The following is a 21,729-nucleotide window of genomic DNA, read 5'->3' on the forward strand; positions in this document are numbered from 1 at the left end:
TACATAACCATCATCAGACCTGTGGATTAATTTTAGGAAATTTTGACGTCATTAGACACTTTCATTTTGTTTAAAGATTGGTTTCTAGTATTTCCTAAAATTAATCCACAGGTCTGAAGATGGTTATGTAAAAATAACCAAAACCGGTTACCTATATCATTGAAACATAAATGGTGTGATCAAGACTGAACTTTAGTCAAAATATAATAATCTATTGATCACTGTATTCCAAATATGTTTACCAAAAAAATACAAAAATGTTTTAAATGAAACAGGTGAACAGAAAAGCAAATGTTTCTAAAATGAGATCGACAGGAAGTGCAAAATAGCTAAGTGGGAATTGCTAGAGGATAAATGTAAGGATGTAGAAGCATGTATCACTAGGGGTAAGATATGTGCTGCCTACAGGAAAATTAAGAGAGACCTTTGGAGAAAAGAGAACCACCTTTATGAATATCAAGAGCTCAGATGGTAAACCAGTCCAAAGCAAAGAAGGAAAACCTAGAAGGTGGAAGAAGTATACAGAGTGTCTAAACAATGGCGATGTACTTAAGGACAGCGTTATGGAAATGGAATACGACATAGATGAAGGTGAGATGGGGGCTATGATACTGCATGAAGAATTAGACAGAGGACCTAAGTAGAGACAAGGCCCCGGGAGTAGACAACATTCTGTTAGAACTATTGATAGCCTTGGGAGAGTCAGCAATGACAAAACTCTTCCATCTGGTGAGCAAAATGTCTGAGACAGGTGAAATATCCGCAGATTTCAAGAAGAATATAGTAGTAATTCCAGTTCCAAAGAAAGCAGGTGCTGACAGTGTAAAAATTACTGAACTATCAATTTAATAAGTCACAGTTGCTAAATACTGACACAACTTGTTTACAGACGAATGGAAAAACTGGTAGAAGCTGACCTCGGGGAAGATCAGTTTGGATTCCTTGAAATGTAGGAACACTCAACAAAAGCAAGATGAGGACAATGGAATACGGTCAAATTAAATTAGGTGTTGTTGAGAGAATTAGATTAGGAAATGAGACACTTAAAGTAGTAAAGGAGTTTTGCTATTTGGGCAGCAAAATAGCTGATGATGGACAAAATAGAGAGGATATAAAACATAGACTGGTGATGGCAAGGAAAGCATTTCTGAAGAAGAGAAATGTGTTAACATCCAGTATAGATTTAAGTATCAGGAAGTATTTTCTGAAAGTATTTGTATGGGTATAGCCATGTTTGGAAGTGAAATATAGATGATAAACAGTGAAGACAAGAAGAGAATAGAAGCTTTTGAAATGTGCTACAGAAGAATGCTGAAGATTAGATGGATAGATTGCATAACTACTGAGGAGGTACTGAATAGAAGTGGGGAGAAGAGAAATTTGTGGCACAACTTGACTAGAAGAAGGGATCAGTTGGTAGAACACATTCTGAGGCATAGGGAAAAAATCGTACAGGGAGACCAAGAGATGAATACATAAGCACATTCAGAATGATGTAGGTTGCAGTAGTTACTTGGAGATGAAGAGGCTTGCACAAATCAGTCTTAGGACTGAAGACCACTCCTGTGTAGCTAAAGGAAATCAGTTATCCTCTTTGTACTCCCCACTTCCTTTGCACTGTAAGATTACATATGGATAGTTCAATAAAAATATTGTTCTTTGAAAATAGGTCACGGTAAACTGCACATCAAAAGTAGTACTAAACTCATAAAAAAATGGAACGTAAAATATGGAATATTAAAAGGTTTGTCTACATCTACATCTACATTTATACTCCGCAAGCCACCCAATGGTGTGTGGCGGAGGGCACTTTACATGCCACTGTCATTACCTCCCTTTTCTGCTCTAGTCGTGCATGGTTCGCGGGAAGAACGACTGTCTGAAAGCCTCCATGCGCGCTCGAATCTCTCTAATTTTACATTCATGATCTCCTCGGGAGGTATAAGTAGGGGGAAGCAATATATTCGATACCTCATCCAGAAACGCACCCTCTCGAAACCTGGCAGCAAGCTACACCACGACGCAGAGTGCCTCTCTTGCAGAGTCTGCCACTTGAGTTTGCTAAACATCTCCGTAATGCTATCGCAGTTACCAAATAACCCTGTGACGAAACGCGCCGCTCTTCTTTGGATCTCCTCCGTCAACCCGATATGGTACGGATCCCACACTGATGAGCAATACTCAAGTATAGGTCGAACGAGTGTTTTGTAAGCCACCTCCTTTGTTGATGGACTACATTTTCTAAGGACTCTCCCAATGAATGTCAACCTGGTACCCGCCTTACCAACAATTAATTTTATATGATCATTCCACTTCAAATCCTTCCGCACACATACTCCCAGATATTTTACAGAAGTAACTGCTACCAGTGTTTGTTCCGCTATCATGTAATCATACAATAAAGGATCCTTCTTTCTATGTATTCGCAATACATTACATTTGTCTATGTTAAGGGTCAGTTGCCACTCCCTGCACCAAGTGCCTATCCGCTGCAGATCTTCCTGCATTTCGCTAAAATTTTCTAATGCTGCAACTTCTCTGTATACTACAGCATCATCCGCGAAAAGCCGCATGGAACTTCCGACACTATCTACTAGGTCATTTATATATATTGTGAAAAGCAATGGTCCCATAACACTCCCCTGTGGCACACCAGAGGTTACTTTAACGTCTGTAGATGTCTCTCCATTGATAACAACATGCTGTGTTCTGTTTGCTAAAAATTCTTCAATCCAGCCACACAGCTGGTCTGATATTCTGTAGGCTCTTACTTTATCAGGCGACAGTGCGGAACTGTATCGAATGCCTTCCGGAAGTCAAGGAAAATAGCATCTACCTGCGAGCCTGTATCTAATATTTTCTGAGTCTCATGAACAAATAACTGTGTTAACTCTTTTTCTTACTCCACTTAAGTGACTTTATAAGTGATATATTTCTGATATCAGCTGGCAAGCACATTCTTCTCTGCACCAGTCGTCGTCGTCGTCGCCGTTGTTTTTTTTTTTTTTTTTTTTTTTTTTTTTTTTTTTTTTTTTTTTTTTTTTTTTTTTTTTTTGCAAACACATTATCTGCCTTGATTTATGTGGTAACCCTGCCCATTTTCATACTCACTCTGTATTAGGAAGTAGTATATAATAACTTATATTTAATGTCATTATCATAGTAGCTATATTTATTTATCCATGTAGTTACATTGTCATGAGACGATCTGTCTCTCTGTAGAAATGTGTTAACTGTCAGAAGGAATCTGTGAAAAATGTTTTAAGTCTTCCAAACAAATCAGAAGCTGATCCACTCCACTTATTTGATTAATCCCCTGATGGAATGAAATAAGATGACATTACCTTTCAGTGCCTTCTTGTAAAAATTGTGTGAGTCACTGTAAATTCTTTTAAAAACTGTATTCCTGAATCCTAGCTGTAATATAAAGGTGTCCTAATGCCCAAATTTTACTTTTTATGGTGACCCTGCTGTACAAGGTGTAAAAAAAACTATACATACAGAATTTGAGTGTTAGAGGAGATAAAAAGAAAAACTATTTTACGTGACAAAAATGTCACAAGTGCACCACTTGCACGCTAGAGCTCCATGAAGGTTTTGGCACTAGTGATTTTCAGATATAATATTCGAGCTGCTGTGTGATGCATATTGTCTTAAACGTGGTGTTGAAAATGTTGTCTGTTTATATTAATGAACAACTGCTCAAAATAACCAGATGTTTCACGAATAATGGCTGCATCTTCGGTCAGATGGGCAGCCAGCTGTTCTGGATTGTCTGTCAGTGTCACATACAATCGCAAGTATGCAGATGTCAGTTGTGCTTGAAGGTAAGTGGACGACATTTCCAGCAGCAACTCCAAAACAACATTCATCACATGGCAGTTCAAACATCATCTCTAAAAATCACTGGTATCAAACATTCATGGACCCCTAACGGAGTAACGGCACACCTGTAACATTTTGTCACATAAAGTAAATATTGCCTATATAGTTTTTTTACACCACATATATTCAGTCATATCCTGTTTCTTACTCAGATGTAAGATATGTGCAGTGCATCTCCCAAACAACTACTAGCATAGTATTTCATTAAGTCATCTGCCTGCTTAACTTCATATTTTTATGGCTAACAGCTGATTTTCTTAAAGACTCAACATGGCATTGCAGGAGCTCCCCCAATCCCTTGTTCAGATATGCATCTTCTGTTCCTTTACATCCATATCCCAGCCGTTATGTACTCCACAAACAGCAGATACTCTGACTCTCACCAAAATCCTTATTCAAATATGTTATGTTACCTGGCTTCAAACATAGTCACCAATTCAAATTTAAGTGCACAAAGGCTTTTCTTCTGTTCAACATCTCCCTCATGTTTTGTGGCTGACCATGGAACTGCAGCTCATCAATTGCTACTGACAATTCAAAGAGTGGAGGACATACCTTTTGTATAAATCAAAACATTTTTATAATCAATAAAGTGACTGAAACTGTATTTTGCGTCTCACTAAGTATTGAATATATGGAAAGTGGCTCTTATTACAATCCCAATGTAATGTCAACAATTACCGTCCAATCTCCCTTCTAACAGCTTTATCCAAAATTTTTGAGAAAGTAATGTATTCAAGAGTAGCTTCACATATCTGTAAAAATGAAGTACTAACAAAATGTCAGTTTGGTTTTCAGAAAGGTTTTTCAACAGAAAATGCCATATATGCTTTCACCAGTAAAATTTTGAATGATCTGAATAACCGAACACCACCCATTGGGATTTTTTGTGATCTCTCAAAGGCTTTTGATTGTGTAAATCATGAAATTCTGCTAGACAAGCTCAAGTATTGTGGCATGAGTGGGACAGTGCACAAATGGTTTAATTCGTACCTAACTGGAAGAGTGCAGAAAGTTGAAATAAGTAGTTCTCGTAACATGCAAAGATCAGCACATTCCTCAAACTGGGGAACTATCAAGAATGGGGTTCCACAAGGGTCAGTCTTGGGTCCTTTGTTGTTCTTATTATATATTAATGACTTGCCATTCTATATTCATGAAGAGGCAAAGTTAGTTCTCTTTGCTGATGATACAAGTATAGTAATCACACCTGACAAACAAGAATTAACTGATGAAATTGTCAATACTGTCTTTCAGAAAATTACTAAGTGGTTCCTTGTAAACGGACTCTCACTGAATTTTGATAAGACACAGTACATACAGTTCCGTACAGTGAATGGTATGACGCCATTAATAAATATAGACCTTAATCAGAAGCATATAGCTAAGGTAGAATATTCCAAATTTTTAGGTGTGTCCATTGATGAGAGATTAAATTGGAAGAAACACATTGATGATCTGCTGAAACGTTTGAGTTCAGCTACTTATGCAATAAGGGTCATTGCAAATTTTGGTGATAAACATCTTAGTAAATTAGCTTACTACGCCTATTTTCACTCATTGCTTTCATATGGCATCATATTTTGGGGTAATTCATCACTGAGGAATAAAGTATTTATTGCACAAAAGCGTGTAATCAGAATAATAGCTGGAGTCCACCCAAGATCATCCTGCAGACATTTATTTAAGGATCTAGGGATATTCACAGTAGCTTCTCAGTATATATACTCTCTTATGAAATTTGTTATTAACAACCAAACCCAATTCAAAAGTAATAGCAGTGTGCATAACTACAATACTAGGAGAAAGGATGATCTTCACTATTCAAGATTAAATCTAACTTTGGCACAGAAAGGGGTGAATTATACTGGCACTAAAGTCTTTGGTCACTTACCAAATAGTATCAAAAGTCTGACAGATAACCAACAAGTATTTAAGAAGAAATTAAAAGAATTTCTGAATGACAACTCCTTCTACTCCATAGAGGAATTTTTAGATATAAATTAAGAAAAAAAAGAAAAAAATATTAAAAAAATAAAAATAAAAAATAAAGAAAAACAAAAAACACAAAAAATAAAGTTGTTATATTAACTTAAGTATGTTGTTAAATTAACCTAATTATGTCATGTATTGGAAAATTCGACTCGTTCCACATCATTACGAAATATCGTATTCATGATCCATGGAACTAGTATTAATCTAATCTAATCTAATCTAATCTAATCTAATCCAAGAGGGGAGTATGCTGTTTACAGATAACTAGAGATTTAGTTCCATGAAAGAGAGTAAGCAATGACACATGTTGAATTTAAAAAATGGCAATGGTGGGAGTAGACACAATCCTTGCATTTGCTGACAATGTTGTGATTCCTGGCAGCACACTGGAATAAGTTACACACTGGTACTTCCCGATTTCTCCACAATGCAAAGAAAATTGGGCTGCTGGTGAATGATGATAAAACAATATCTTGTTGTATCACACTGTCGAGCTGTCTTTCCCCACATTGTTGTCAATAGGCACACCTTTGAAATAGTTCAAGAATTCAAGTCTTTGGGATCCAGATTGACTGACAAAAGTGAAATGATGAAAGAAGTGCATCAATGAAAAAGAAATAATAACTGCATGTTCTTTAGTCTCAACAATTTATTCAAGTCACATCTCTTACCACAGTAGAATAAGATTCAGCTGACTTACCACTAGTAAGGCTGGTACTTTTGTATGATTATGAAACCTGGGTTTCCTTAGCAACAACTGAAGAAGCAATCTGTGTCTTCGAGCGACGATGGTGCTTCGTAAGACCTATGGACCCATCTACAATACCACAGAAAGTAAAGGAGAATGAAGAATGAAACAAGGCCTGTACCAGTGATTTCGAAATCCACATACTGGCCAAATATTAGGGCAGAAGAAGTTACAGTAGTTTAGCCACATCTCTCAAACTGATGGATCCGTGCCTAACGGAGTTCTCCATTCTCAGCCTGCTGGAAAATGCCCAAGGGGGCATCCAGGGATGCAACGGAAGGATGAAGTCGTCATGATCCTTAAGCAAGTGAAGCCAGTATTGGTGGAAGATGAAACCAATGACTGACAACAGTGGACTACCATATGCAGTAGATACCTCCTCTGTTGCGACTGACAGAATTCCCTCTTTAATTGTGTTTTTGGTAATGTGTCCGTTTATAAATTTTTTATAGGGGGCAGTTAGCAATAGATGATTATGATGATAAAGGGTATTGATTATTTATTCATTTCTACAACATTCTGGAATATATTTTTAAGCAAAATGACTGCAAGATTCACCTTCACTAACAAACAGGTGCATTGAACATTTTTGTGTAGCGGACATCTTGAGTGGTCAGGTGTCGCATGCTTATAGGAATTGATAAAAAGATGAGAAAATGAAATAAATCATTTAACTTATTCCACAATGTTGTCTTGTTGCCTCCTCAGGTCAGTAGGCAGGTGACTGGTGTGTGTTAACAGGGTCACTAACCTAACTTTTTGTAAGTATGAGCCAACCACAAGTTCAAGATTTCTTATTTTAGTATTTATATAGTGGAAATGCTAAGTCCCAGATAGCCAGAATGAAAAGACTGTCACAAAGTAAGCTTTTAGCCGACAAGGCCTTTGTCAAAAATAAACACACGCGAGAATCGAGCTCTCATACACATGACCATAGTTCTCCTCAGCAGGCAGAGATTATGGTGATGGGTTCGTGTGTGTGTGTGTGTGTGTGTGTGTGTGTGTGTGTGTGTGTGCGCGCGCGCTGAGGCTCTCTATTGTTGGAATAGCACTCCGCACTCCAGCTTTGTAAGTAATGGGGAAATCCTGCCTGAACCCCAGGCATAGCTGATTTGTTGATCTGATGAAATTACAGTTTCCTTTGGGCATATGAGTCTCAACTTTATCTCAGCAGTTGTAATGATTTAAGAAGGGAAAACTGACTGAAGGTGTGAATTGAAGTTTGTGTTAGGGACGTCCCTGAACTAGGGTAGTCTCTGCAGCTGTGTTAGCCATACTGCTACGGTGGTGTAGTGGTTGGCAACATCTGCCTAGTAAGCAGGAGACCAGGATTCAAGTCCCGGCTGTGGCACAAATTTTAATTCACATCTTGAGCTTCTGTCATTATCAGTAAAATTGAGACTCATATGTCTCAAGGAAATTGTAATTCCGTCGGATCTGAGATGTTGCATGTTTTGCCCACATTCTCTGCCATCAAGGACCCTGCCAGTGTACCCAATGCAGGGCAGCTGAGTGAGTTGTAACACATAGTCAATTTGATGACTGGCGGTCTGGCCTCGCCCATTTGCTCTGTGAGTGGACTTCAACAGGGTCCAAGCAGGCATGTGGGGGGAGAGGTTTGCTAGTTTTTAGGAACTCCAACATTAGGCGCGTTATGAAGCACTTTTGGGAAATTGCATCTAGTATGTCTGCCTGTGGGCCTCATCCAGCTTGTGGAGGAGAACTTGCCTGCACCAATCAAGGATATAAGCTACAGTCATCAGCAAATTGTTGTTTATGTTGACGCCAGTGATGCCTGCTGCTTGGGTTCCAAGGCTATCCTTAGTTCATACAGGTGCCTGCCGGCAGTGGTGAAGGCTTCTGGCCTTGCTGGCTGGTTGCAGTTAGAACTCACAATTTGCAGTTTCATACCTATAACTGATTGGGGTGCTTTGGTTTGGAGCCAAGTGGGTGTCTCTGTGAGAGGCTCCGTCAGTTCTGTGATGGTCTTGGCTGCAGATTTCTGGACCCGCATTATGGTATGGAGAATGATAGCACCCATCTTGACAGGTCAGGGGTGCACCGTACACACAGAAAGCAGCTGTTAGGGTAGCAGATTACTTGTGAAGTGCACATGTAGGTAAAGAGGATATGTTCATCCTCACAATAGGAAAACATAGCAAGTACTTGAACACAAACTAAAATGGATTAAAAATGATCAACTTTGCACTGACAAAGAATATGAGAATTTGCTCGACGATGTTCCCTCACAAAGATATACACAAAGGTACAGGGTGCTCTCCAGATGGCACAACAGTAAATCAGATTGACCATGTTATGACAGATCAACATTTCACTTCATTCAAGAGATGTTGGAATGCACAGAGGAGCTGAGATCGGCTCAGATCATTTTCTAGTGGTAGGAAAGATGAAAATCAAGATGATATTTGCATTTGGCAACCAAAAGCCACACCAAAACCTAATTTAGACTGAATGAACAGTCTGTTAAAGAAGCCTATGCGATTGAAATAAATAACTGATTTACAGCATTGCAAGAAGCTGAGGATGAAAGTGTGTCGAGAAGGCTTGGGAAAGAATAAGATGCAGTAGAAAAAACACTGGGCAAGAAAAGAAAATGAAGAAACAGAAATGGTCCAATGAAAAGTGTGAGAGAGCAGTAGAAAGGAGGAAAGAAACCAAGATGCTGTGGCTGCATAATGAGAGTGAGGACAGGAGAGAGACCTTCAAGGCAGTTAGAAGAGAAACAGCAAGAGTTCTACGAACAGAGAAAAGAAAATATCTAACTGGAGTACTAGCATCTATAGAAGTGGAAAGCAGGAATGGAAACTCAAAGAAGTTGATCATTATACAAAGGAATGCAGCTGGAAGATATCCTAGAAAGATAGAAAGAGTATTTCTCAGAAATGTTAAATTGCACTGATCCGTACATAACCTTCAATTACACAATGTCTGAGAGTGACAGCATTAATAATGGCGAATGTGGAATCACAGAACAGGAAGTGATCCACACTATTCAAAAGCTCAAAAACAAGAAGTCAGCAGGCGAGGACCAGATATCAGCAGAGATATTAAAAGAGGGTGGAATCCAACTACACAAAGAAATTTGTAACCTTATCACAATGATCTAGAAAACAGAAACATTGCCAGAAGATTGGGAAACTGCAATAATTTGTCCAATACACAAGAAAGGAAACAGAACGGAATGTGGAAATTACAGAGCAATCAGTTTGCTGAACATAACATACAAAATCCACTCAATTATCATTCTGGAAAAACAGAAAAATTTCAAGATTACCAGGCTGGATTTCGAACAAACCGTTTCACAACTGATAATTTGTTTACTATACGGCAGATCTTTGAGAAATACTGGGAATTTAACAAAAACATCCACTGTCTCTTCATTGACTTCCAGTGAGCCTACGACAGCATCCACAGAAGTAGCCTCTACAACACATTACGAGAATTTAGTAAACCCAGTAAAATCATTATGATGATACAACTGTGCATGGATGGCTCCCTGGCAGCAGAAGTTCAGAGGATCCATACCCCCCACCTTTCCAATTAAAACAGGCTTACGACAGGGAGACGCTCTTTCGTGTGTCCTCTTCAACCTTGAATTAGAGAAAGTGGTTCGGGAGAATAATTTACATCTATACAATGGTCTCTGATTCGAACACACTGAAGTAAAACTCCTGGCTTATGCAGATGATGTAGTGTTGCTGAGTGAAATTGAAGAAGAACTGAAAGACATGTACAGATCTCTCAGGCACAGTGCCAGCAAAATGGGGCTTTTGCTTAACCAAGAGAAAACCGAATATATGGAAATAGGTCGAGTCATAAACCCAAATCCTTGCTTTAAAATTGACCAGCTTTCTAAATTCAGAAAAGTTCTCCAGTTTAAAAACCTTGGATAACGTTTCCACAGTAAAAATATCATAACAATGGATATAAATGAAAGAATAGCCTCAGGGTCAAGATGTCTGTACTCACTAAGCAACCCACTCAAAAGTAAAGCTTTGTCAATCACCACAAAGATGAAGATATAGAACACTATCATCTGCCCCATAGAACTGTACGGTTCGGAAAGCTGGACGCTTACAAAGAATGAAAGAGAAAAACTGAATGTTTTCAAAAGAAAAGTAATGAGAAAAATCTGGGGACCTGTGTTGGAGAATGGCGTATGGAGAATTCGAAACAACAATGAAATTTATCAGTTAATGAAGCAACTCACTATAATCCAGAAATTAATAAGTAGGAGACTGCAATGGGCTGGACATGTGGCTCGAATGGAAAACAATAAAATCACCAAGAAAGCATTCGAAGGAACTCTCCAGGCAGCAAGACCTTTGGGCCGACGCCTTACAAGGTGGCAAGATGACATAGAGAAGGACATTGTAGCATTAGGAATTTCCACAGGGTAGAGAGAGGCTGCGTAGACACTTCGGCACTGAAAATTTTTGCTGTAAATTGCTGAAGCATTTGTAGCAAAGTTCCTAAACTTACTGCCCATAATGCTCATGTTATTCTCAGAACTGAGAGATGGATGAAACACGAAGTAGAAATTTCAAAATATTTCATGAGAAATGGAACTTACATTGAAAAGACAGACTAGATGTCATAGGAGGGGGAAAATATTGCAGTTGGCAAAAATATTCTCTATCAAAGTTGAAATTGAGTTGGACAGTGAAGTTATCTGGACACAAGAACTTACATAAGTCAACTATGTAATCATTGGTTGTTTTGATAAGCTATCTGATTCCTCCACACCAGTTGTACAATCACTTCAAGAAAGTATACGCTCAGTAGTGCAAAAGTATGCCAATCATGCAGTATTAACAGGAGGCAACTTCACACTACTGAGTGTAGAATGGAATATCTGTAGATTCATTACAGGTGGTACAGGCAGAGTATCTTAGGAAGTTCTAAAGAATTTCCCTACAACAGTCTAGAACAACTAGTTTGACAACTCACACTACAAACAGTGCTGACCTTATTGACAGTGTCAGTACAGAGACATGGACAGGTGATCATGATTATCATTGAGGAGGTGGTGGTGGTTACTTAGGTTAACAAATCTATCAAGAAAACTAAGAGAGTATTTACACTTGAAATAACAGATAAGCAGTTCTTAGCATGCTACTTAGACATCAAATGGACATCATTTAGTTCCATGATGGGCATAAAGGAATTAAGGGCTAAGTTTAAACACATTGTAAATTTGGAAAATGCTGAGGAAACAAGGATTGCTACACTCTGTTTAGAAAAGGATTTGGAAATGTCAGCAGATAGAATTTATAGAAACTTATGCGTCTATAAAAAGATCAATGCACAATACTTCCACTCTCATGCCTTAGCATAAGATGTTGCCGAGAACCCCAGAAAATTCTGGTCCTACGTAAAATCAGTAAGTGGCTTGATTGCTTCTTGCCTGTCACTTGTCAACCAGCCTAGTATGACAATATAAGATTGCAAAAGGAAAGATCAGCTTTTAAATTTTGTGTTTCACAAATCGTTCACACAGGAGGATCATACAGACATACCGTCATTTGATTCCTGTTTGGAGAACGTAATAATAGGCTTCCCTGGTATAGAGAAGCAACTGAAAAATTTGCACAGGAATATGTCGCCAGTTCTGTATGGAATCCCATTTTTGGTTTTACGGAGAGCACATCACAACATTGGCTCATTAGTTGGCCTGCTTTTAGCTTGATTCTCTCACCCAGTGCAATGCCCCCAGTAAGTGGAAAAATGTGCATGTGACTCTCATTTATAAGAAAGGCAAAGTAATGGGCACATGAAATTATGGACCAATGCCCTCAATATTGGTTTGCTGCCGAATTCTTGAGCATATTCTAAGTTTGAATGTAACATATTTTCTTGAGACTGAAAAGTCGCCCTCAGATCAGCACAGATTTAGAAAGCATTGCTTGTGTGAAACTCAGGTTGCTTTTTTCTCATATGATATCGTGCAAACCATGGATGAAAGGCAACAGGCAGATTCCATACTCCTAGATTTCTGAAAAGCATTTGATGCAGTGCCCCATGGCAGACTATTAATTAAGGTATGAGCATATGAAATAGGATCCCAGAGATGTGAGTGGGTCGAAAATTGTTTAAGTAACAAAACCCAGTATGTGTCCTCAGCATACATCAGAGACAGAGTTTCATCAGGAGTGCCACAAGAATGTGACTATTGGCTGATGATGCTGTAGTGTATGAGAAAGTATTGTCATTGAATTACAGTAGAAGTATAGAAAATGGCTTGAACAGAGTATCTATTTCATGTGATGAATAGCAGCTTGCTCTAAATGAAGAAAAATGTAAGTTAATACAGATGGAAAAGGAGAAACAGTCCTGAAGTATTTAAATACAGTATTAGTGGTGTGCTGCTTGGCACAGTCATAGATTGCAAAGCGATATGAAGTGAACGAACATGTAAGGACAGTAGGAGGGAAGGCAAATGGTTGACTTCGATTTATTGGGAAAATTCTAGGAAAGAGTTGTTAATCTATAAATGACGCTGTGTATAGAGCACTAGTGTGACTTACTCTTGAGTACTGCTATAGTGTTTAGGAATCCCATCAGGTAAAGGGAGACATCAAACCAACCAGAGGCATGCTGCTAGATTTGTTATCAATAGGTTCAGTCAACACGTGAGAATTCCAGAGGTGCTTTATGAACTCAAATAGAAATTCCTGGAGGGAAGACATTCTTTTTGCAAAACACTTTTGAGAAAAGTTAGAGAAGTGTCATTTGCAACCGACTGCAGAACGAGTCTACTGCTGCCAATGTAAATTTTGCTCAAGGACCAAAGAGAAAATAGGAAGAATTGGGGCTTGTACGGAGGCATCTAGATAGTTCCCTCACACCATTTGCAAGTGGTACAGGAAAGCGGATGACTAGTACTGGTCCAAGATGCTCTTCACCATGCATCATATTGTAGCTTGTGGAGTATATATGTAGATGTTGGTGTAGATTTAGATATGCCTGATTTATTTCTTATAATCAGATCTACTTTGTAATATACCTTAACTTCTTGTTTTTACCTTCTTACAGCTCCAATATTATAAGTCTGATAGTATTCCATCCATTTATATACATGGCACAACTATAATTTATAGGACTTACTTGGAAGTATTACACAACGTTTTCTTCTTGATTTTGTTTGGTTATGTCACATGCTCCCATTTAGGAAGAAAAGTTTAAAGTTACAGTCTGAAGTAGTACCCGTACATTTAATAAGACACAAAGTTAATATATTCAATGTGGCATAAATCCAACTGTACAATAAATACTTAGCTAAATTGGTCAGTTGATTGTATTTTGTAATGATGCACATGATTTTAATGAAGAAAGAAATCTCTTGCTCATCTTAGATGTCATATTATAATTTTTGATCTCATGTGGAAATACATAGGCCTGTGCCTCCCTCAAGAGAAAATTCCACTCTGCTTCAGCAAGCACACCTGCAAGTCTGCGGTACTTGAAGAATTGTATCGTGCTTTGATTCATTCTACTCTGTACACGTTTTTAAAGAATCTAGAAAATACTAGAAACACTTTGGTGAGAATGGATAAACGGCATTCAGGCTCTTGCAGGCTATACAGGATGTTTCAAAATATAGAGTGCAGTGCATTTTTTTTTTTAAAAAAAAGAGTTGGTAATATGTTTTTTCAATAGAAAAGGTGCTTCAGAGTAGTGAAGATGGAAAAAGTGTTCCTAGCTTTTAAGGTTTGTGTTTTAGAGCCTATGTTTCTAGACTTTTTCTGGTTTTGGTCCATACTAGCACCTCTCAAAATATGGAAGACTTTTTCTAACACGCTGTATGTATTCACATTACAACAAATACCATCATGCGTAAGTGTCCACTGTTATACAGTGATTCATTTTGCATTACTTGTAGGACTGAAAACTATAAAATCCTGAACAAAGTTTGGTTGTGTTCTCCAGTTGTCATGATGTTTTAAATTATTTTTTTTTTAAATCTATGAACTGAAGTTTGTTTACAGAGAATGCATATTATGACAAATAATCTACTGTTTTCTCTTTTACAGCTAGTGCAGTACAGATGTGAAGAATTAGTCATCCAAGCTTTACACTGTATCAGTTTCTGTGCAAAGAAAACTGGAAAATATTTTTTATGACAGTGCATTTTTCATTGTTAAATATAAAAGTGCTTTATGTAAATACAGTGATTAAACCACACTTCCCTTTGACTTCAGAAAATATTCCCCCCCCCCCTGTCCCCCTGATGTGTTCACGGATAGTTCACAATTTGTAAGATTTTGTGGTTTCAGCGATAGTGAACTGTATATTAGACTGGAAGTGCAGTGTAAATATTTTACATTCTTTTTATGATCACAGATTTTCTGTGAAATGTGTTTCTTAAGACTGAAAATAATTGTTTTATCTGGCATGATATGACAGCAGGGTCTTTCAGACAAAATGTACATTTTATGTATAAAATCAGACCTTCATATACAATGAATAGAGAAATATTTTAACGGCTAATAAGTATGCCAAAAAAAGAGCATCAGCTGGCAATAAAACAGTTTCTCGTAGATTATTTTTATATTTATCGATTTACAAAATTATTTTATCATGTGTATAGTTTGATTCTGTGTACAAGGTGCAATATTATGTGTGCAGTCACATAACGTATTATTACTTTTACCTGTTTATTTGTGTGCTGTTTTGTGAGGAAGAGTGTTTTATTCTGTGTAATTTATTTGTCCTGCTTTGTTGAGATCTGTGTATATCTTTTATCTATAACTGTACATACCACAGAAGAAAATGTTGTAAAACTTTTGAGCTATGAAATCCACTATTTAAGTCTATTTTAAATCTGCTTATCCTGTTACTTTTATTTACAATTCCTTGAAAACCAGTACAAACTAAATCTATCAATATATAACCAGAAGTTACACTCTTTTGGGCTACAATTTTCATGTATATATATTAAGTGAGAAGTTATGGCAATAATAGGGAAAAGTGTGTGGGAAAGTGAAATGGTTTTGTGTTTACAAACAGTCACGTAGGTCACATGTATGGCACTGTGTATACAGGACTATTTCATGTTGGATAGACAGAGTTTAAGGCCTAAACAACACAAGCTGTTGTTTGAGGTGCCAGAGGCACCACAACTCTAAGATTTCTATATGTGGCAGAACACAGTTAGTCTTGGCCACTGGTGGTACCCAAGTGCAAGATTTGTATACAGTGCCTACCAAAATTAGTGGCAGAAACCGGTGTGCATGAAAGCGTACAAAGGAAATGATTGGGGGGGGGGGGGGGGGGGTGTATTCTTATGGGAAAATATCCTCGAACCAGCCCTGTGGATATGTCGTTTCACCAGATAATTCCTACAGACTTTAAAGTATAGTCATTAATAATAGTTATCCATGCCAACCTTTGGATCAAGACATTCAAAAGACAAGTAAATTGAAATCCCAGATCATAAAAAATGTGGGAAACAGTAAAGACTACACTGCCCTAGTGAAATATAAATTTGCGTTGTCCCTCCTTAAGAACCCCCTTGACTCATTGGAATTGCTTTGTTGATTTTATGAGGGAAAATATTCTAAATAAGGGTTTTGCAGTTGGTCAAGAGATGTTAATACCAATTACAGGCATGTGGAACAGAGAAACTTGGTAATTGCTGGGAATCTGTCAGGTATTTATCAAACTTGGAATGGGATATGGGAGTGTGTGTCTTGAGACACTTGAGGTTCTCAGTGTATTTATCATAAACAAGCCTCATGTGAGCACTCCAAAAGATGAAGCACTCCTACTTGCATCATGTTCCTGGAGCACTAAGTGTGTCAGCGGAGAACGGGCTCAGACGTTTTGTAAAATGGGCCAACAGACAGTCGTAAATGGGTGTGTGTGTGGGGGGGGGGGGGGGGTGTGACCTATTCATGGTGAATATGTAGTCCTGCTGCACCAAACAACATACAAAGAAAAATGAGCCACTTCATATTAGGTTTATCATTTAATTGGATGCAGGTAGAAAAGCTGTGTTTGTATTGCATATTGATGGCAACAAAGAAGATATGTTGGGTATGAAAATATTTCACGGTTGTCCCGGAAAATGAAAAACAATGCTGTATTTGCTTTCAGTATATTAGTTTAAAAAGTTAAATTACACTCCTGGAAATTGAAATAAGAACACCGTGAATTCATTGTCCCAGGAAGGGGAAACTTTATTGACACATTCCTGGGGTCAGATACATCACATGATCACACTGACAGAACCACAGGCACATAGACACAGGCAACAGAGCATGCACAATGTCGGCACTAGTACAGTGTATATCCACCTTTCGCAGCAATGCAGGCTGCTATTGTCCCATGGAGACGATCGTAGAGATGCTGGATGTAGTCCTGTGGAACGGCTTGCCATGCCATTTCCACCTGGCGCCTCAGTTGGACCAGCCTTCGTGCTGGACGTGCAGACCGCGTGAGACGACGCTTCATCCAGTCCCAAACATGCTCAATGGGGGACAGATCCGGAGATCTTGCTGGCCAGGGTAGTTGACTTACACCTTCTAGAGCACGTTGGGTGGCACGGGATACATGCGGACGTGCATTGTCCTGTTGGAACAGCAAGTTCCCTTGCCGGTCTAGGAATGGTAGAACGATGGGTTCGATGATGGTTTGGATGTACCGTGCACTATTCAGTGTCCCCTCGACGATCACCAGTGGTGTACGGCCAGTGTAGGAGATCGCTCCCCACACCATGATGCCGGGTGTTGGCCCTGTGTGCCTCGGTCGTATGCAGTCCTGATTGTGGCGCTCACCTGCACGGCGCCAAACACGCATACGACCATCATTGGCACCAAGGCAGAAGCGACTCTCATCGCTGAAGACGACACGTCTCCATTCGTCCCTCCATTCACGCCTGTCGCGACACCACTGGAGGCGGGCTGCACGATGTTGGGGCGTGAGCGGAAGACGGCCTAACGGTGTGCGGGACCGCAGCCCAGCTTCATGGAGACGGTTGCGAATGGTCCTCGCCGATACCCCAGGAGCAACAGTGTCCCTAATTTGCTGGGAAGTGGTGGTGCGGTCCCCTACGGCACTGCGTAGGATCCTACGGTCTTGGCGTGCATCCGTGCGTCGCTGCGGTCCGGTCCCAGGTCGACGGGCACGTGCACCTTCCGCCGACCACTGGCGACAACATCGATGTACTGTGGAGACCTCATGCCCCACGTGTTGAGTAATTCGGCGGTACGTCCACCCAGCCTCCCGCATGCCCACTATACGCCCTCGCTCAAAGTCCGTCAACTGCACATACGGTTCACGTCCACGCTGTCGCGGCATGCTACCAGTGTTAAAGACTGCGATGGAGCTCCGTATGCCACGGCAAACTGGCTGACACTGACGGCGGCGGTGCACAAATGCTGCGCAGCTAGCGCCATTCGACGGCCAACACCGCGGTTCCTGGTGTGTCCGCTGTGCCGTGCGTGTGATCATTGCTTGTACAGCCCTCTCGCAGTGTCCGGAGCAAGTATGGTGGGTCTGACACACCGGTGTCAATGTGTTCTTTTTTCCATTTCCAGGAGTGTATAACAGGCGTAAGGTACCATTTAAATAACATTGAAACAAATATTTCAGGGTGTTGAGGTACAACCTAGTAACTCTTCTCTTTGTAAGTAACTAGTTGCATACACTTACGCATACAATCTATGAGTCAAGAACTGCCAAGTGATGTCTCAAAGCCTTGAATACTGTATTTTTATGCCCGTAGTTTCTTCTTTGTAGCCATCAATTTGCAGTTTAAAGACAACTTTCCTACTCACATTAATTGTGAATGAATGATACAGTTCAGACTAAATGACCATCTTTTCTTTGTGTGGGATAAAATCCTTTGACTGCATTGTTTAAGTACTCTACGTAATGAAAAGTATCTGGATATTCCTATGTAATATGGAATTGATCACCAGATGTCACAAGAGGCAAACTTGCCAGTATAAAAGAAGACGGGGAGTATTGTGTTGTCAGTAGAAAAGCAGTAACAGCAGACTGGGTCAGTCAAGAGAGCTCAGCAACTGTGAATGTGGACTAGTCATTGGATATCACCTGAGTCACAAAGCCATCGGAGGCATTTCAACCTTTCTAAGCTGCCCAGACATGAAGGAACAAACCAAAATCAGGCAGACCTCATGTACTGTTGGACAGGGGCTGTTGAATGCTGCAAAGTGTTGTTGTAAAAAATATGAAATCAGTGGAAAGAATCACTCGTGATTTCCAAAGTGGTACCAACAGTCCAGCTAGCACAGTCAATGTGTGTAGCAAGTTAAAAATAATAAGGTACAGTGAACAAGCAGCTCCTCGTAAGCCGCACATTTCTGTATTAAATGTTAAGCAGCACTTTCCCCTCGCCTCACTCCTTCCTCCATTGAGTGACTAACTGATGACTTTTACAAACATCATAGCAATTATTTACAAGTTTCGTACAAACACAGTACATCATATCATATATGCACAATTAATCGCATATAGGTGTAAGTGATAGATATAGAAATTTATTTAGCAAGACAACATTGTACAAGAAAATAGCATTACATCATAATTATTACAAATATTTAGATTTTGCAGAACAAAATATACAGAGATTTCAGTTCAGATTAATATTCACTCAAGGACCATAAGCACTTGCCTGTCATGAACAGTTCTCTTGATGATACTTTCAGAGCTCAGCAGTGTGTTATACCATATCTCATTGTCAATGCATGGACTGTGGTCTGTTAATTTTAGTCCTTTGTCTGAAAAAGCAGTCTTTCTTTCTTGTATTATAGACATGCGTATTAGAGCACTTGGTTGAATTGTTTAGACGTGTCACAAAAAAATATAATTAATTTAGAGATATAGTGAGTAGAAACTTAAATAGTGGCAACTATTTATTCACAACCAATACAGAAGAGTTACATGTTTACACCTGTTACTGACCTTCAAAATCATCACCAGCATTGTGTAGAACCCGTTGCCAGCAATGTGGAAGGCGTAGTATACCATTAGCAGACCCTGTTCTGTTGATGGTGCAAATGGGGCGGTCTATTGCCTGTCAAATCTCTGGAACAGTTCTGAAGCGAATGCTGCGAAGTGGTTCCTTCATCTTCAGAATCAAATCAAAGTCACAAGGACTTAAGTTGTATTACTGTTCATTTTTGGAGCACCACCTGCGGCCAGCTTTGTGAAAGAAGCGGCGACACTGTCTGCAAAACCCACCCATCATTTTGCACGACAATGCTTGGGCGCATACAGAACAAGCTGTGGCTGCTCTGTTTGGTCGATGGGACTGGAAAGTACTGTGCCATCCACCATACTCCCTGGCCTTAAGTCATTGTAACTTTGATTTGATTCCAAAGATGAAAGAACCACTTCACGGCATTCGCTTCAGATCTGTTCCAGAGATTCGACAGGCGGTAAACCGCTCCATTGCACCATCAACAGAACAGGCTCTGCTTATGGTATACTATGCCTTCCACATTGCTGGCAACGGGTTCCACACAACGATGGTGACTACTTTGATGGACAGTAACAGGTGCAAACATGCCCAAAATCTCTATCCCATAATTACTCTTTGAAAAACATGTCCCATAATAAGTTGTTTTTAATGTCTGACTGGAAACTGTGTGTGATACGTGGCTAATTAGATATAGCGAACTACTGATTTTATATCTTAAAAACAAAGATGCTGTAACTTACCAAACGAAAGCGTTGGTACGTTGATAGAGACAATATCAAATACAAACACACACACACAAATTTCAAGCTTTCGCAATCCAGCTTCATCAGGAAAGAGGGAAAGTTGAAAGGATGTGGGTTTTAAGGGAGAGGGTAAGGAATCTTTCCAGTCCCGGGAGCGGAAAGACTTACACACACACATTTACAGACACATATGTGTGTGTGTGTGTGTGTGCGCGAGTGTAGAATGTTTCCCTCGATTATATTCATATCATTAATTTGAACTACTGATTTTGTTACATATAAAATTAATATGGTTTACCCTCCATAGATTTTCATATAGGTAAACACCCAGAAATTACAGCCTTCTGTGTCTACTGCATCAGTTTCAACTATATTACTAACAGAGGTTTGGTGTGAATTTGATAGTTTAAATTGCAGTAACTGTGGTTTACTGATATTAACCTTCAAACCTAGATTCTGAAAATAAGTAGTTATTTGACCTTGGGGTGGAGCGAAGAATGATACAACTGGACAATGGATGACTGGAAACAAGTGATTTAGAGTGTTGTATCATGCTATACTCTGTAACAATCCGATTAAAGGGTTTGAATTTGGTGAATGCCTGAAGAATGTTACCTGCCATCATTTGTAGTGCCAACAGTGAAGTACAGGGGTGCTTATTGGGTATTTTGTGTCATTAAGGCTTTGCCCCTTACTGTGCTTAAGAAATGCGGAAGGATATGAACACATTGTACAGCACTGTGTAGTGTATACAGTGGCGAAAGAATTTGAAGACAATGGTTGATTGTATCAGTATGATGGTGCCCATGTCGTCAAGCAGCATCTATAAGGTAATGGTTTTTTTTGTATTATTAAAAAAAAAAACACTTTCCTGAAATGGACTGGCCTGTCCAGATTCCTGACCTGAATGCAACCATCAGGAAGAGCTAGAATGTTGACTTTGCTCCAGACCCCAGTGTCCAACATCACTACCCTCTGTGGTTTTGGCTCTTGAGGAAGAGTGGTCTACCATTCCTCCACACCACATTGAAAGTGTCTCCAGCAGAACTGAAGCTGTCATAAAGATGGAAGGTGGACACATACCATATTAATGTCCACTAATAGGTGGCCATATACTTTCTATCAGGTGGTGTATTTTATGGTGCATTTTCTTTAAAGTAGCCATTGTAATTACTACCTTATATATTATCTCTAATGCACCGTTACTGACACTAAATAAAAAAATGTTTTTGCCCATTTCGATATTTTGGCTTTTGGGGAAGCATTGGAGATGAATCATTGATACAGCAAGAAAGTGTGCCACAGCTTTTAGATGCAGTATTTATTTACATATGACATACAGGGTGTACATAAGGTCTGGGAACACTTTCAATTATTTATTGCACAAG

The 21,729-nt window shown here is 39.3% G+C and overlaps 1 protein-coding gene across 2 annotated transcripts in view; it reads left to right on the forward strand.

The window, feature by feature from the left end:
• LOC126236658 (protein lin-54 homolog) overlaps nt 1-15,472 on the forward strand; it is a 277,045-nt gene extending 261,573 nt beyond the window's left edge. For both annotated transcript variants that reach the window (XM_049946127.1, XM_049946126.1), the window contains exon 12: nt 14,683-15,472. In XM_049946127.1, coding sequence (XP_049802084.1) covers nt 14,683-14,686 — 4 coding nt within the window. In that variant the 3' untranslated portion in view covers nt 14,687-15,472. The remainder of the gene's footprint in view (nt 1-14,682) is intronic.
• The last annotated feature ends 6,257 nt before the right edge of the window (nt 15,473-21,729 follow it).

This window comes from Schistocerca nitens, chromosome 2 (assembly GCF_023898315.1).
Source record: "Schistocerca nitens isolate TAMUIC-IGC-003100 chromosome 2, iqSchNite1.1, whole genome shotgun sequence".
In the NCBI taxonomy this organism is placed as follows: Eukaryota; Metazoa; Arthropoda; class Insecta; order Orthoptera; family Acrididae; genus Schistocerca; species Schistocerca nitens.